Source organism: Macrotis lagotis, chromosome 3, assembly GCF_037893015.1.
Source record: "Macrotis lagotis isolate mMagLag1 chromosome 3, bilby.v1.9.chrom.fasta, whole genome shotgun sequence".
Taxonomy (NCBI): domain Eukaryota; kingdom Metazoa; phylum Chordata; class Mammalia; order Peramelemorphia; family Peramelidae; genus Macrotis; species Macrotis lagotis.
The window spans coordinates 301,121,940-301,137,115 of record NC_133660.1 but is presented as its reverse complement, the minus strand read 5'-3'; the positions used below and the strand labels follow the sequence as shown (position 1 = coordinate 301,137,115).

Genomic DNA, 15,176 nt, shown 5'->3' with positions numbered 1-15,176 from the left:
AAAATCCTTTTAAAGTTTTTCTTGAAGGGGAATTTGGGGAATTATGATAAATTCTTATTTCTCTTTAAGATTTCATATGTAAGAATTTTGACATTGTTGCCTTTTCTTTGATTTTTGTTTGTTTGATTTTTGAATCTTCCCTGTTTTTTATGACCAGGGATAATTGTAGGGTTTTGGGCTCATTTTTACTGATCTCAACCCATTGGATTCAGAGAGGAAAGTCTTAAGTTTCTTGCAATGAGAGACAGGATTCTGGTCACTGGTTTTCTATGCAAGGGCTGAAGCATTAGTGTTTGCCTACTGCATTTGAATTGCCTTTTTTAGGTGTGTCTGGTGTTCCCTTAGTTTGGGGACTGTTATTCTATAGATGTAGGTCACATACTTGGCCTGTTGTATCACTGGTCTGCTGAGTCAGGAAAATAGGGCCTTGGTTACTGCCAGGCAATGTCTGGACTAGTCAGTAGGAAGCTCTTAGCCATACCACAGCACACAGATCAGTAGTCCTTCTAAGTTCTTTCAGTCTGGAATGTTGTTTCACTAGAACTCAAATAACTTCCTGATGTTTTCCTACCATTCTGGTTCCACATTATATGCTGGATTTCTCTTTGAGTTATAAATTTTGGCATGAGAAAAAACCTATGAATTGGAATTCAGTTTAAATTGAGAAGTTTTTTTTTTGTTTTTTTGTTTTTTTTGGCAAGGCAGTGGGTTTAAGTGACTATCCCAAGGTCACACAGCTAGGAAATTAATACGTGTCTGAGGCTGCATTTGAATTCAGGCCCTCCTGATTCCAGGGCCTGTGCTCTATTCACTGCACCACCTAGCTGCCCTGTGAATTTTTTATTAAGTGATTCTGTCACCAAGTCCCTCCCTCATTTATAAATAAAAGTTATAAAATCTGTATGGTTAACTTCATCAAGTCTCAATGAACCAAAAAACAATTCAATAAAATAGGAATTATTATGATTATGATTATTATTAATTTAAATTCATAATATTAATTTACCTGCATCATTTCAGATGGACTGATTATTTTTCTGGGGTATATGCCTACGCAAAGAAAATCCATGGATAACATAAATAACGTGACTGAATTTATCTTCTGGGGACTTTCTCAGAATCCAGAAATAGAGAAGCTATGCTTTGTGGTGTTCATCTTTTCCTATGCAGTTATTCTTCTGGGTAATTTCCTCATAATAGTGACTGTCTGCATTGGCAGTCTTTACAATTCACCCATGTACTTCTTCTTAAATTATTTATCTTTTGTAGACATTTGCTACTCTTCTGTCATAGCCCCCAAGATGATCACAGATTTATTGGCATTGCAGAAAAGTATCAGCTATGAAGGTTGCATGATGCAATTATTTGGGATCCACTTCTTTGGTGGAACTGAGATCTTCATCCTCACAGTGATGGCCTATGACAGATATGTAGCCATCTGTAGGCCCTTACACTACATGACCATCATGGACCAGGGCAAATGCAATAAAATAATCCTGGGGGCATGGGTGGGTGGTTTTATTCATTCCATCATCCAAGTGGCATTGGTGGTCCAGTTGCCCTTCTGTGGCCCTAATGAAATTGATCACTATTTTTGTGACATTCACCCTATACTGAAACTTGCCTGTACTGATACCTACGAAGTAGGGGTTGTGATGACAGCCAACAGTGGAACCATCGCTCTTGGTAGCTTTGTGATCCTCCTAATCTCCTACACAGTCATCCTGGTTTCCTTGAGGAAGCAGTCAGCTGAAGGCAGACGCAAAGCACTCTCCACCTGTGGTTCCCACATAGCTGTAGTCGTTATATTTTTTGGACCAAGCACATTCATGTATATGCGGCCTGACACAACTTTTTCTGAAGATAAGATAGTGGCTGTTTTTTATACCATCGTCACGCCCATGTTGAACCCTTTGATTTATACATTGAGAAATGCAGAGGTGAAGAATGCCATGAAGAAGTTATGGAACAGGAAAATCTTTCTATAGAATAAATTGAGATAAGAGTAGTGATTACTTCTTTCCAAAACATTTCAGAAGTCTTTTGTCTGCATCTCCTTCAGATGATAAATGTGTCATGGTTTTATCACATTTCCCCCTTATCCATTTCTCTTAAACTTCCTGACTGAACCATTCACAATGTGAGATTTTGTCACTCTAACAATCAACAAACATTTATTAAATATCTATTATGAACCAAAACCTGAGAAGCTAGGTTGTACAGTGGTTAGAGTGCTGGAGTCAGTCAGGAAGACATATCTGGTTTTCAGACTGACCTCAGTTACTTAGTTATTTGATCAGGGATGCTTTACTTTCCCCTTGTTTACCTTAATTTCCTTATCTAAGAAAAGAGTTGAATCAGGAAATGTTAAGTTTCTCCAGTATATTTGCCAAGAAAACCCGAACTGCTATCATGAAGAGTCAATATAGCTAAAATGACAGAAAAATGAGCAGACACTGTAGTAGATTTGGGGAATATTAAGATAAGAATGGATTATAGAATCTTAAATTTAAAATTAGAAGAGATGTCATAAGTCATCTCATTATATGACTAGAACAAATTGACTCATCCACCATGATAAAAGAATTATCATCATCTTATGGAGAAAGCAAATGTCCAGGTAAACATTAAGCTCTTACACTATGTTAGACATGGTTCTTTAGTTCTTTAGTATCTGGACAGAATTTACATGAAGCTCTTCCTAACTCTAAGGCCACATTATTCACTGAGGAAACTATGCTGCATTATGTCTCAAACTAAGAGGAAGAAAAAAATACAGAAGATAATATCTACTCATATTTCTAAATATTTAAGTAGCACTTTCGAACAATTTTGCGAGTCAAGGTTTATTAACTGTATAATGCATATAAGGAAACTGAAATTTGGAAAAGTTATGTAAATTCTTTGATATCACACAATTACCATGTTGAAAGTTGATAGTTTTAAATTAGATCAGGAGATAACAACTGGAACTAGAGGAAATGCAGAGATTAAATAGTCTGACCTAATGATTCACTGACTTTCAGCACTGGAAGGAACCTCTTAAGCTACATATTCTTGCATTAACTGAAAGCCATTTGGCAATCAATAAGTCAGGAACAAGATCTCAATTAAAGTACTAAAAGTTTGAGACTATATATATATATATATATATATATATATATATATATATATATTTATGTTCCAGTGTACCCCAGGATCAGGATCAAAATGAGCAAAAACAAACAAATAAGAGCACTAACCAAAGAAAACTATTATTCAGAGAAGGATAATAAAAATTACCATCTCAGAAGAAGTGACAAATTACCTACTAGTGAAGTCTCAATTGAATTTACAAATTGCCCTCAAATTCAAAATATCAAGGAAGAACTTAAAAAGGAATATAAAAAAGAAAATATGAAGGCAAAAAATGAAATGGGAACCAGGCAGGAGAAATATTGATTGAAGAAATCAACTCTTTTAAATGTAAACATGACCAACTAGAAAAAGATTACAACTCATCAAAAAGTAAAATTAGCCAACTGGAAAAGGAAACAACTCATTTAATAGTAAAATTGACCATTTACAAAAGGAAACACAAAAACTATCAGAAGAAAATAAAACCTTATAAATTAGAATTGGACAAATAAAAACTAGCAACTCTATGAAATACATAAAATACAGAAAAAAAACCAAAAGCTGAAAGAATAGAAGAAAGTGTAAAAGGGTTTTTTTGCATTTTTCAGGAAACAAATAAAATGGAAAATAGATCCAGAAGAGACATTTTAAAAATTATTGGCAATACCTGAATACCTTGATTAAAAAAAGAACCTGTAAAATATCTTTCAAGAAATTATAATGTAAAACAACACTAATCTCCCAGGACCAGAAGACAAAATAGTCCAGAAAGACAACTGACAATAGAAATTCAAAGGAATATCTTAGCCAAATTCCAAAATTCACAAAGGAAAAAATACTGTGTAACCAAAAAGTACTATCCAATAAAGTACAACCATAATTTCACAAGCTTTATCAGCTTCAACATTAAAGACTCACAGGGCCTGAAATACAGTATTTTGGAGGGAAAACACCTTGATTACAACCAAGAATTAACTACTCTTCAAAATTCTTCATATTATTTCAGGGGAAGGATGAACTTTTAGTGAAATTATAGGACTGGCAAAATTTCCTGATAAAAAGATCAGAACTGAACAGAAAATCAGTCTTCAAATATAAGACTCAGGGCATGAATTCAGAGGTAAACAAAAAGGGGGTCAGGGTGACTAATCAAGCACATTAAAGTATACATTCCTAAAAGAGAAGATAATACTTGGAACTCTTGAGAATTTTATTTCTCTTAGGTTAGTTAAAAGATACATACTTCAAGAAAAGGTGTGAATATAGCATGACCACAAAAGTGGTGAGCTCTTAGTCAGTAACTTAGTTTTTGAAATCATGATGCAATGAAAATTGCAAGTTATAAAGAACCATGGAAGATAAAACAAAAATTATTTGGGAATTAAATAACATAGTTTAAAGAATGAGGCAATCAAACAACAAATCATAGTAGCAATTGACAATTTCATCCAAGACAATTAATTACCACAAAGAGAATCACACCAAAATTTATGGGATTCAAGCAAAGCAGTTTTTATAGGAAATTTTATATCACTAAATGCTTATATGAATAAAATAGAAAAAGAAAAGATCAAGTTATATAATCCACCAATAAAATTCCTGAGAAAAAGTCTTCAGGTTCAGATAGATTTGCAAGTGAATTCTCCCAAACATTTAAGGAACAACCAGTTATAATTCATTAAGTAATTTTTTACATGGAAGGAGTTCTACCAATTTCCTTTTGTGAATCCTATTTGATGCTTAATCTTATATCAGGAAGATTGAAAAGAGACCAAGAAAATTACAAATCAATCTCCGTAATCAATATTTATGCAAAAAATCTTAAAATTTTGCAAAGAAATTGCAAAAAAATTAAGATAATATACCATGATCAGGTAGGAGTTTTACCAAATAACAAGGATGGTTCAATATTAGGAAACCAATCAACATAATTGAACAGATCAATGATAAAACTGAAATAAATCATATGATTATTTCAATACATGCTGAAAAATGCTTGAGAAAATACAACAGCCATTCCTATTAAAATACTAAAAACTAAAGGAATGAATGGAATTTTTCTTAAAAAAATAAGTATCTATTTCAAACCATTAACAAATATTATATATAATGTGGATAAACTATGAACATTTCCAATAAAATTATAGGTGATAAAAGGACGTGCATTCCACCACTGTTATTCAGCATAATATTAGAAAAGTTAACTTTACCAAAGTGAAAAAAAGGAAATTGAAAGAATTAGAATTAGTGATGAAGAATTAAACTTTCACTGTTATTTATATATATTTATTTATATATATTTAGATATATTTAGAAAACTCAAGAAAATCAACTAAAAAACTACTTGAAATAATTGACAAATTCAGCAAAGCAATAGGATATAACATAAACCCACATAAATAATCAGCATTGCTATATATGAATGATAAAATCAAAGGACAAGAGATAGAAAGATAAATTCCACTTAAAGTAATTGCAGACAAGATAAAATACTTGGGGATCCACTTTCCAAGACAAACCCAAAAGCTATATCAACAAAATTACAAAATAATTTATGAACAAATAGTCAGATCTAAATAATTGGAAACATGTAATCCTCAAGATAATTTTACCCAAATTAAATGAGTTATTCAGTACCAAACCAATTAAACCACTATGGAACTATTTTTTTCAGACCAAGAAAAAATAGTAATAAAAATCATCTGGAGTAACCACACATCTAGATTATGCTGATGGAAAAGCTGCAATGGAGCCTAACTATTATAAAATGACTGTCATCAGAACTGTTTGCTACTGCTTAAAAAATAGAATAATGGATCAATGGATCAGGATAGGTACAAAAGAAAGGATATAATAATTTACTTTTTTACAAACCCAAATACATTAGCTTCTAGAATAAAACTTCACTGTTTGACAAAAAAATTTTGAGAATACTATAAAATATTGAAGCAAAAAACTAGAGATGATCCACATCTCACACACCCTATACTAAAATGATGTCAAAGTAGATACAGAATTTAGACATAAAAGGAAATACCATGGACAATTTAAGAGCTCAAGAAATACTCTACCAGATCTATGGAAAGTGGAGAAATTTATGACCATATAAGAAATAGAGAATATTATTATTTGTAAAATGGATGGTTTTTGACTGCATTAAATTTTAAAATATTGAATTATTAAAAGAAATGCAACCAAGATTAGAAGAAAAACAGAAATCTAGGAAACAATTTTCATAGCTAACATTTCTCATAAAGTACTCAGTTGTAAAATATATATGAAACTTAATCAAATTTATAAGAGTACAAGTCATTTCTCAATTAAGAAATGGCCAGAGAATAGGAATAAGCAATTTTCAGATGAAGAAATGAAATCTATCTATAGTCATATGAACCAATTATCTAAATCATTATTGATTACAGAGATGTAATTTAAAACAACTATGAGGTACCACTTCATACCTATCAAATTGGCTAAAATGTCCACAGCAAAGCAAATATTGGAGAGGATATGGGAAAAGTGACATTAATGCACTGTTGGAGGAGTTGTGAACTTATCCAGCTGCTCTGAAGAGCAATCTGAAACTATGTTCAAAAAGCAATAAAACTGATCATACCCTTTGATCCAACAATATCAATATTGGGACTATATCCAAAAGAAATCATAAAAAATGAGAAAAGTCCCACGTTCAAAAATATTTATAGCAGTTCTTTTTGTAATGGTAAAGAATTGGAAATTGAGGGAATATCCATCAATTTTGTAATGACTGAATAAATTATGATATATGAATGTTATAGAATGCTATAGTTCTAGGAAAAAATCATGAGTTGTTAGACTTTAGTGAAACATGGAAAGAATTACATGAACTTATGTTGAGTGAAGGGAACCGAAACAAGAGGACTTTGTATATTTTAAGAACAGCATTGTGAGTTGATCAACTATGATGGAAGCACCTTCTCTCAATAGTTCAGAGATCTAGACCCACCTTGGGAGAACTGTTATGATGGATACCACATCCAAAGTAAATTATTAAAGAATATGAAAAATAATAAAGAATAATGATGAATAAAAACATAGAATTCTATGTTCATTTTTAAAGAATATGTTCTGTTTTACCTTCTCATCTCATGGCTTTTTTAAATCCCCTATCTAAGGAGATAAGGTAGGATGCTCCCAGAGCTTTTTCCTATACAATACTACATGAAACCTATACATAGATAATAAATCTTCAGATCACACCCCAAAAAATGTTTGAAACAAGTTTTCATCTTGAAGTATCTTCAATGAAGTCCTGTCTCTTTGAGGAAAATAGAGAAGTAAAGCTTAGCTAGGCTGGAGAACCAGAAAGCCAATAACAGTTTTTTTAGCCACAGTGCATCCCAGATTGAGACAGTTAATATTTGTCCTTCATTTTTGAAGATCTGACAACAAGGAGGTGAATACTATGAAAAAAATGTGAATTGGATTTGAGTGAGGAGGGGCTATGCTAAGTCACCAACCTCACCTCCTCCACAGTCATCTGCATCCAGTGACCAGATATGAATCAGAAAGACTGGAGAAGACCCTGGATGGGAAGGTGACTTGCCCAAGATCATACAGCTAGTGTCAAGTGTATGAAGTTGCATTTGAACTCCTCTCCTCCTGACTTCAAGGTCAGTGCTCTATATTTAGAGTCACCTAATAGCTAAAGAGGTCCAGGTAGTTAGATAAAAAGCCACAAAAAAATCAGTACTTCTATATATGAGCAACAAAGTCCAAGGACAAGAAATTGAAAAAGAATTTCTGTTTAATGTAATTGTAGTCAACATAAAATACTTGGGAATCTACCTTCCAAGAAAACTCCAGGAAACATATAAATTTAATTGCATAATAATTATCACGCTCATTAAATCAGAGTTAAACAATAGGGAAAATGTCAATTGCTCAGGTCAACTAATATAATATAAATAACAATTTTACCCAAATCAAATTACTTATTCAGTGTCATACCTATAAAACTGCCAGATAACAAAATTCATCTGGAGCAAAAAAAAAAGGTCAAAAAAGCAAGGAAATTGAGGGAAAAAATTAAAGGAACGTGGCCTAGCTGTACCAGATATAAAACTATTCTAAAGCAGTTCCTCTGAGCAGTCCCAGAGAGCTAGGAAAATCCTGGGAGAACTGTTATGAACAACACTATCCACAAAGAGATGAGAAAAAAAACAGAAAAAAATGTAAAAAACGGAACCTGAATGAAAACTTTGTTCATGTTTTCAAAATTTTCCTTATGTTTTTCCTTCCTATACCATGCTTTTCTTTCTTTTACATAATTTCTCATACACAAAATTACCATGATGTAAAAGTTAGGCACAAATATAGATGTTCAATGTTCACTGGACTTTTTGCTACTTAGGTGATGGGGGAAAGAAGGGAATTTGGGAGAATACTGTGTGACATAAATAAGCAGGTGGATGAATGTTGAAAAACTTTCATAATATGTAATTAGAAAAATAAAATATCAAAAAACAATGCATTACGACATCAGTAAGATCTTTTAGAACAAGGATTGTCAGAGAAGAAATATATTTTAGCATTCTGTATGCATTATCCATATAGAATTTAGAGAAATTTAGTACAAATTTTGTCATGTCAGGAATAGTGTTGAAAGCACCAATTATGATATCAAAAATTAATATTGTATTCAGAATGTAATTTAGGGATCAACAAATGAAATTAGGAATATATTTTTCACATCATAAAATAATAAAATCATCCAAACAAATAATTAAAAAAAACATTGATTTGAAAAAGGTAAACAGGGAAATTATATTTTGTTATAAGATAGAATAGACAATGAAGGAGTATATATTAAAAAAAAAAATCCAGAAAGTTTCTTTCTTCAAGGTCTCTAAAATATAGAGAACAGAGTCAAATTTACAAAAAAGAAAGTCATTCTCAAATTGATAAATAGTTCAAATAAATGAACAATTTTCAGAAGAAATAAAAGTTGTCTAAAGTCAAAGGGGGAAAAACTGCTTTAAATCCCTATTAATTAGATAACACTTTAGGATAACACCAGTATCGGAAAAAGTACTGACCTGCATTTTTAAAGAAAGCTTTATCATAATGGCAAAATAGACATTATTAAGGATAAACTTACATGATATAAAGAACTCTTGCTTTCTGGAGCTGAAAATTTGCCTTTGATATCCAGGTAAAAAATATGAGTATTGGTATGGTTAGTACAGGTTTTTTATGTCAGCTGGTTCATTCTCAAAATAATCTTTGATTATACATGAGAAGGCAAGATTTGAGAGGTAAAACATCAGGTGACTTTAATAAAATTCAAAATCAATGTGATTCAAAGTTTGAAGTGTCCTCTATATAGATTAATTACATGAAACAGTCCTGATTATGGGAGATAATAGTTCTGACAAGAGTTAACGAACATGCAAAGCAGTGATTCACTATTTATGGGTCATAGCCACCTAGGTGGCTCATCAAATATCATAAATTTTATCTAAAATTGGAAGCAAGCAGGCAGTATACATCCCTATGTCTATATAGCTGTCATAAGGCAATAATACTTTCATAAAATTTAAAAGTGAGCTATTTTGTGCATGAATATTTATCTATTATTGCACTTTTCTCACAAAATGTTAAAATGAATTAAGAAAAAGCTTATAGTTTATCAGATCATTGATATGATATATACATAGGATATAATGATAACAGTGATGAGATAAATAATGGAATTAGTGATGATTATTATGATCTGTAATTCAACCTTCAAATACCAATCCCCCAATGTATTCTAGCCACTCTTCTAGGTACTAGGGATAGAAATATAACAAAAAGAACAAGAACACTAACTTTCTATTCGTATATATATTCTATCTTTAAAGGCAACCAAACATTTATGGTAATTTATAAAATAGAAAATGAATAAAATAGAGTAGTTAAATGTAAATTTGTTGGTACTAGGATAGTAGCAACCATAGGAATCTAGAAAAGTTTCATATGGAAAGGGATGTTTTTGCTATGTCTTTAAGGGAATGAAGAATTCTTTTATGCAGATGAGAGGAAGAGGTGCAACTGAGAAAGGGTGGGAGAACCAGAACAAAGATAGGAGATTGGAAATTATATTCTGGGCTTGAATATTAGAGTCAACAAATATTAGTTCATATGTTTGTAAGAAATGGAAATTTGTTTCTAATGAGGTAGAAAAAATAGAAGTGCCAAGTTGGGACTTTCTTCCAAAACACAAAAAGGAATTGGTATTCTATCTAAAATGTCATAGAAAACAAGTGAAGTTGATTGAGTAGGAAAGTACAAAAGTGAAGAAATAACATATGCATTCTTTTCAGATCATGAGGCAACAAAAATTCCATGGAATAAAAGACAAAGACAACAAAAAAGAGAAACCAAAAATTACTTGGAAACTAAATAATTTATTTTTTAAGAAAAAGTGGAAAGTGGGTTTGGAGGTCAGAAGTAGTTCCCATAAATGGGCAGATAGAAGAGGCAGTCCTTCTAATTGAATTATAGTACATGTTTATAAAAAATACTTTTGTAAATCACAGAAAACTATCAGGTGCTAGAAGAAAGCCTAAATCTCTTGTCTATGCTTTACATAAGGTTAATAGAAAACTATATTGAGGGAATACCGATAGCAAGCACACAGGAAAACATTGACGTTCTGCAAGAGGCAGGAGGAAAGGTTGTAGGACTAGTCACAGTTAGAATTCCGGGTACTAACTAGTGACTCAGGAATGATGCTCAGACCAGATCTGAATGTTACAGAAGGGACTTATTAATTGAGATCTCTTCAGAATGACTTTGGGAGGCACATCTTATACCTTCTTGCCCCCATCATACACATCAGGAAACTATGCCTCAGATACCTTATGAGGTGAGATTCAAACTCATGGCCTCCTTATCTCTAACGCTTGACTTCTGACACTATAGGATAGTGATGAAAACAGGAATTTTCATTCCTCTTGGTAGAGATTTTCTAGCAAAGACTCGTTAATAACTTCTCAAATAGTTTCAGAATCTATTTATTATTGTGGATTTGATTCAATGATCTCTGAAGTTCCTAATCACAAGTTTTCTTGGGACTTGTGCATTCGCCATTAGTTATCTTTATTCAGACTTTATGCTCTCTTATAAAAGAATAAAATCAAGTAAAATATTATACTTTCAAAAAATAAGATGAAATAGAACACAATTGAAACATCCACATTGGCATCCATGAACTTACTTGTCATATGTTATAATGATTTGGGTACACATCCTTCAATTCAATTTGTAGAGCTCTTTGCACTTCATTCTAATATTCTAGCCTTGTCTTTCACACTCTCTTGGGCTTCTTAGTTCCTTCTTTAATTTTATGATTTTTCCTAAAATAAGTCATATTTCCTTCATCATATTAATATGTAATACAAAAGATAGGGAATCTATGAGGAAAAAGAAAGTGGCAAAGGTCATCTGTTCAATCAATACTTGAACAAGAATATCTTTCATAAAATTTCCCCATAATGATCGCCTAAGCTTCATTTTAAAATTCCCAGTATTTGAAATTTATTTTTTTGAAAATTTCCATTCTTCTTTAATATAGGTTAAATTAGGAGACATTTTTGTCAAAGTAAATTTTATACTAATTTTACACTAATTCCACATCATTAAACCATCAACCCCTTGGTTCCAAACTGGTCTCAATTTCAGATCAAATAAAGTCAAATCAATGACCAATCTGGCAGCCTTCAAATTCTAGGAAATAGCTCGGATATTTTGTCGCTTTTCTTGCACCAAATGTTTTTCTTCTTTGGGCTAAAAATGCACAGTTCTTTAAATGAAGATAGTTTAAAATAATCTTCTGTCACTTTAACATTTTGATCATTCCTTTTTTTTAGGGTTTTTTTTTTTTTTTTTACAAGGCAATGGGGTTAAGTGGTTTGCCGAAGGCCACCCTGCTAGGCAATTATTATTAAGGGTAAGAAGCCGGATTTGAACTCAAGTACTCTTGACTCCAGGGCCAGTGCTCTCTATCTATGGTGCCACCTAGCTGTCCCGGTTTTGGTCATTCTTCATAAGACTCTAGCTTCCAGATGTCATTCTTACAACATGCTTCCCAAATTTGGATATAATGTTCTCTGATAAGAGCAAGGAACATGACTTTTTTTTTGCAAGGAAAATGGGGTTAAGTGGCTTACCCAAGGCCACACAGCTAGATAATTATTAAGTGTCTGAGACCGGATTTGAACCAAGATACTCTCATGACTTTTTTTTACAATTTAGGATAATTCAATAACAAGTCTCTGAAACTATTATACAATGTTTTATTATATTTAGATTGGAGTTCATAAATACCACAAGACTTCTTTTACATCAAATCTTGTCTAGCTCTGCCTCACCCATTCAAAAATTGTGAAAAGGACTTTGATTAAAAATGTGAAGATTTTAGCTTTTTCAACTTCTAAGATATTTATTATTTTATTTGTCTTATTCTACCTAGACTACAAATATGTATATATGCTTCTGTACCTACCTACATACAAACATATATATGATATATGTATAAATATATATTTTTACTATATCATCCTCCTTATTAGTTGCCCTTCTCAATTCAGTGTCATATTAAAATTCCTCACATATATATATATATATATATATATATATATATATATATATGTTTTGTTTCTTCACTCAAGTCATTGATTATAATTTCAAAGAATTCAATGCCAAAAACAGAACCCTGAGTCACTGCCTTGTCAAATTTCAGTCATGTTACCAGTGATACAAGTTATCCTTAGAATACTCATTCAAACAGTTCTAAATCACCTCCAAAATTTGACTCTATTGAGCTATTAAGGAACCAAGACAGCTACCAATTTTCATACTTCATGAATATTATTCTGGGATTTCATAAAATGTTTTAACAATTGAAATATAATGCTTTCATGTTATATTCTCTCTCTCTCTTTCTCTCTCATTCTCTCTCTCTCTCCCCCTCTCTCTCCCCGCAATACACAAACACAAAATTCACACATTTGTATGTTCCTGATACCCACATTTAGTCACTGTTAACCTTTTCTAATATATAACAAATCTGCGATAGATTTATTTCAATTTTTTGTTTCCTGGCCCATCCTGGAATTCTAAATTATTCATAATAATTTCTATTTTATCTGACCAGAGGGATAAGCAAAGAGATAACATTTCTAGTAGGGTAACATTGTCATCCTGTGACATTTTGGGGTATTATTATGTTTAAAAGTTATCACCTTTTCCATTTGGTATCAATGAAATGTAACAAATGAAACTTTCTTTGAAATGGGTGAAATTAATATAATTTTAGGTTCCTTGAATGAAAATTAACCAACCAATCCTCTCAGTTTTGGTGCTTTTCTCATTCTAAAGATGTATTGTATGAAATTATGAATAGCAACATCTTGATGTGCTAGGAATTATGTATCATGCTCTTCATCCTTTTAGATCAGTTGAATTGCTCTTGTTCCCACGAGACACATTTTGGGCCTCCATTTTCTGTTATGTCATGTTGTTTAAAATTTAGAAATAGATGACCTAAATAGGAAGGATAAATTTTGTAGGTGATGTGGTATAACTGGAACACTAATGCATTTTTGATGGAGTTGTGAACTGATCCAACCATACTATAGAACAATTTGTAATGATGCTCAAAAGCCTATAAATCTGTACATCCTTGGATCTAGCCATGTCACAAGTATATTAGCATCCCAAAGAGATCATAAAAAGGAAAAGCTCTCATATGGCCAAAAGTATTCCTAGTATCTCTTTTTGTGGTGGCAAAAATTGAAAATTAATGGGATGCCCATCAGTTGGGCAATGGTTAAGCTAGTCGTGGAATATAAATGTAATGGAATATTTATTATTTTTTTCTATTAGAAATAATAAAGAGGGATATTTCAGAAAAAAAAACATGAAAAGACAAATAAACTAAGACTGAGTGAAGGGAACAGAACCAGGAGGACATTATACACAGTAATAGAATCATGGTGTTATGATCAGATAGGGTACATTTGGTTCATCTCAGCCATATAGTGACCAAAGGCAATTATATTTTTATTTTTTCAATTATATGAAAAGATAGTTTTAACTTTGATTTTTGTAAGATTTTGAGCTCTATATTTTTCTGCCTTCTTCTTTTCCCAACACCCACCCCAAGACAGTGAGTAATCTGATATAGATGAAATATGTAAAATAATGTTTAATATATATTCCATATTGGTAATGTTGTAAAATCAGAATTAGAATAAAAGGGAAAATGAGAAAAAACAATAAAGTCAATTTTAGAGAGAGAAAATTATGTGCTTTAATATGCATTCAAACTCCATAGTTTTTTTTTTGTTTGTTTTTTCTCTGAATGTGGATACCATTTTCCATCACAAGTCTTTTAGATGTGTCTTTCTAGGGCATAGTTTAGTACAGTATATAGAACACTGGCCATGGAATCAGGAGGACTTGAGTCCAAATATGATCTCAGACACTTAAAACTTACTAGCTGTGTGACCTTGGACAAGTCACTTAACCTCATTGTCTTGGAAAAACCAAAACAATATTGTCTTTGCTCCTGAACTATTGAGATGATTTGTCTGTCATAACTGATTATCACAAAATGTATTTGTTAATTTATACAGTGTTCTCCTGGTTCTTATCACTTCACTCAAATTAGTTCATGAAATTCTATGGAGGCTTTTCTGTATGATTTCTTACAAAATTCCACCATATTCATATACCATAATTTGATTGTTATTCCTCATTGATAGGCATTCTGTTTCTAATTCATTGCTACTACAAAATGAGTTGCTGCGAATATTCTTATATATGGTAGGGGTGAAGGGTTTGTTCAAGGAAGACCAGTACTTTGGTGCAAGGGCTGCCAAGTCCACTTCAGGGTTACTTTCCACCTTTTATGTTCTCTTGAGCCACCTAACTCTCACCTGTGGGTCCAAGAAATTGTAACATGCAGAGCAACCATGATCAGGTAAATCATTTCAGGAGTAGGGCTAAACCAGGTTGAGGACAACTGAGGG

General features: G+C 32.0%; 1 protein-coding gene across 1 annotated transcript; it reads left to right on the top strand.

Annotated features, from left to right (window-relative positions):
- The first annotated feature begins 1,046 nt into the window (after positions 1 to 1,046).
- Positions 1,047 to 1,988, top strand: LOC141516993 (olfactory receptor 4S2-like). The gene has a single exon (XM_074227937.1). It carries the CDS (start codon positions 1,047 to 1,049, stop codon positions 1,986 to 1,988), a length of 942 nt encoding a protein of 313 aa, XP_074084038.1.
- The last annotated feature ends 13,188 nt before the right edge of the window (positions 1,989 to 15,176 follow it).

Coding starts and splice junctions, on each gene's coding strand:
- LOC141516993 (XM_074227937.1), top strand. CDS start 1,047: ATGCCTACGCAAAGAAAATCCATGGATAACATAAATAACGTGACTGAA.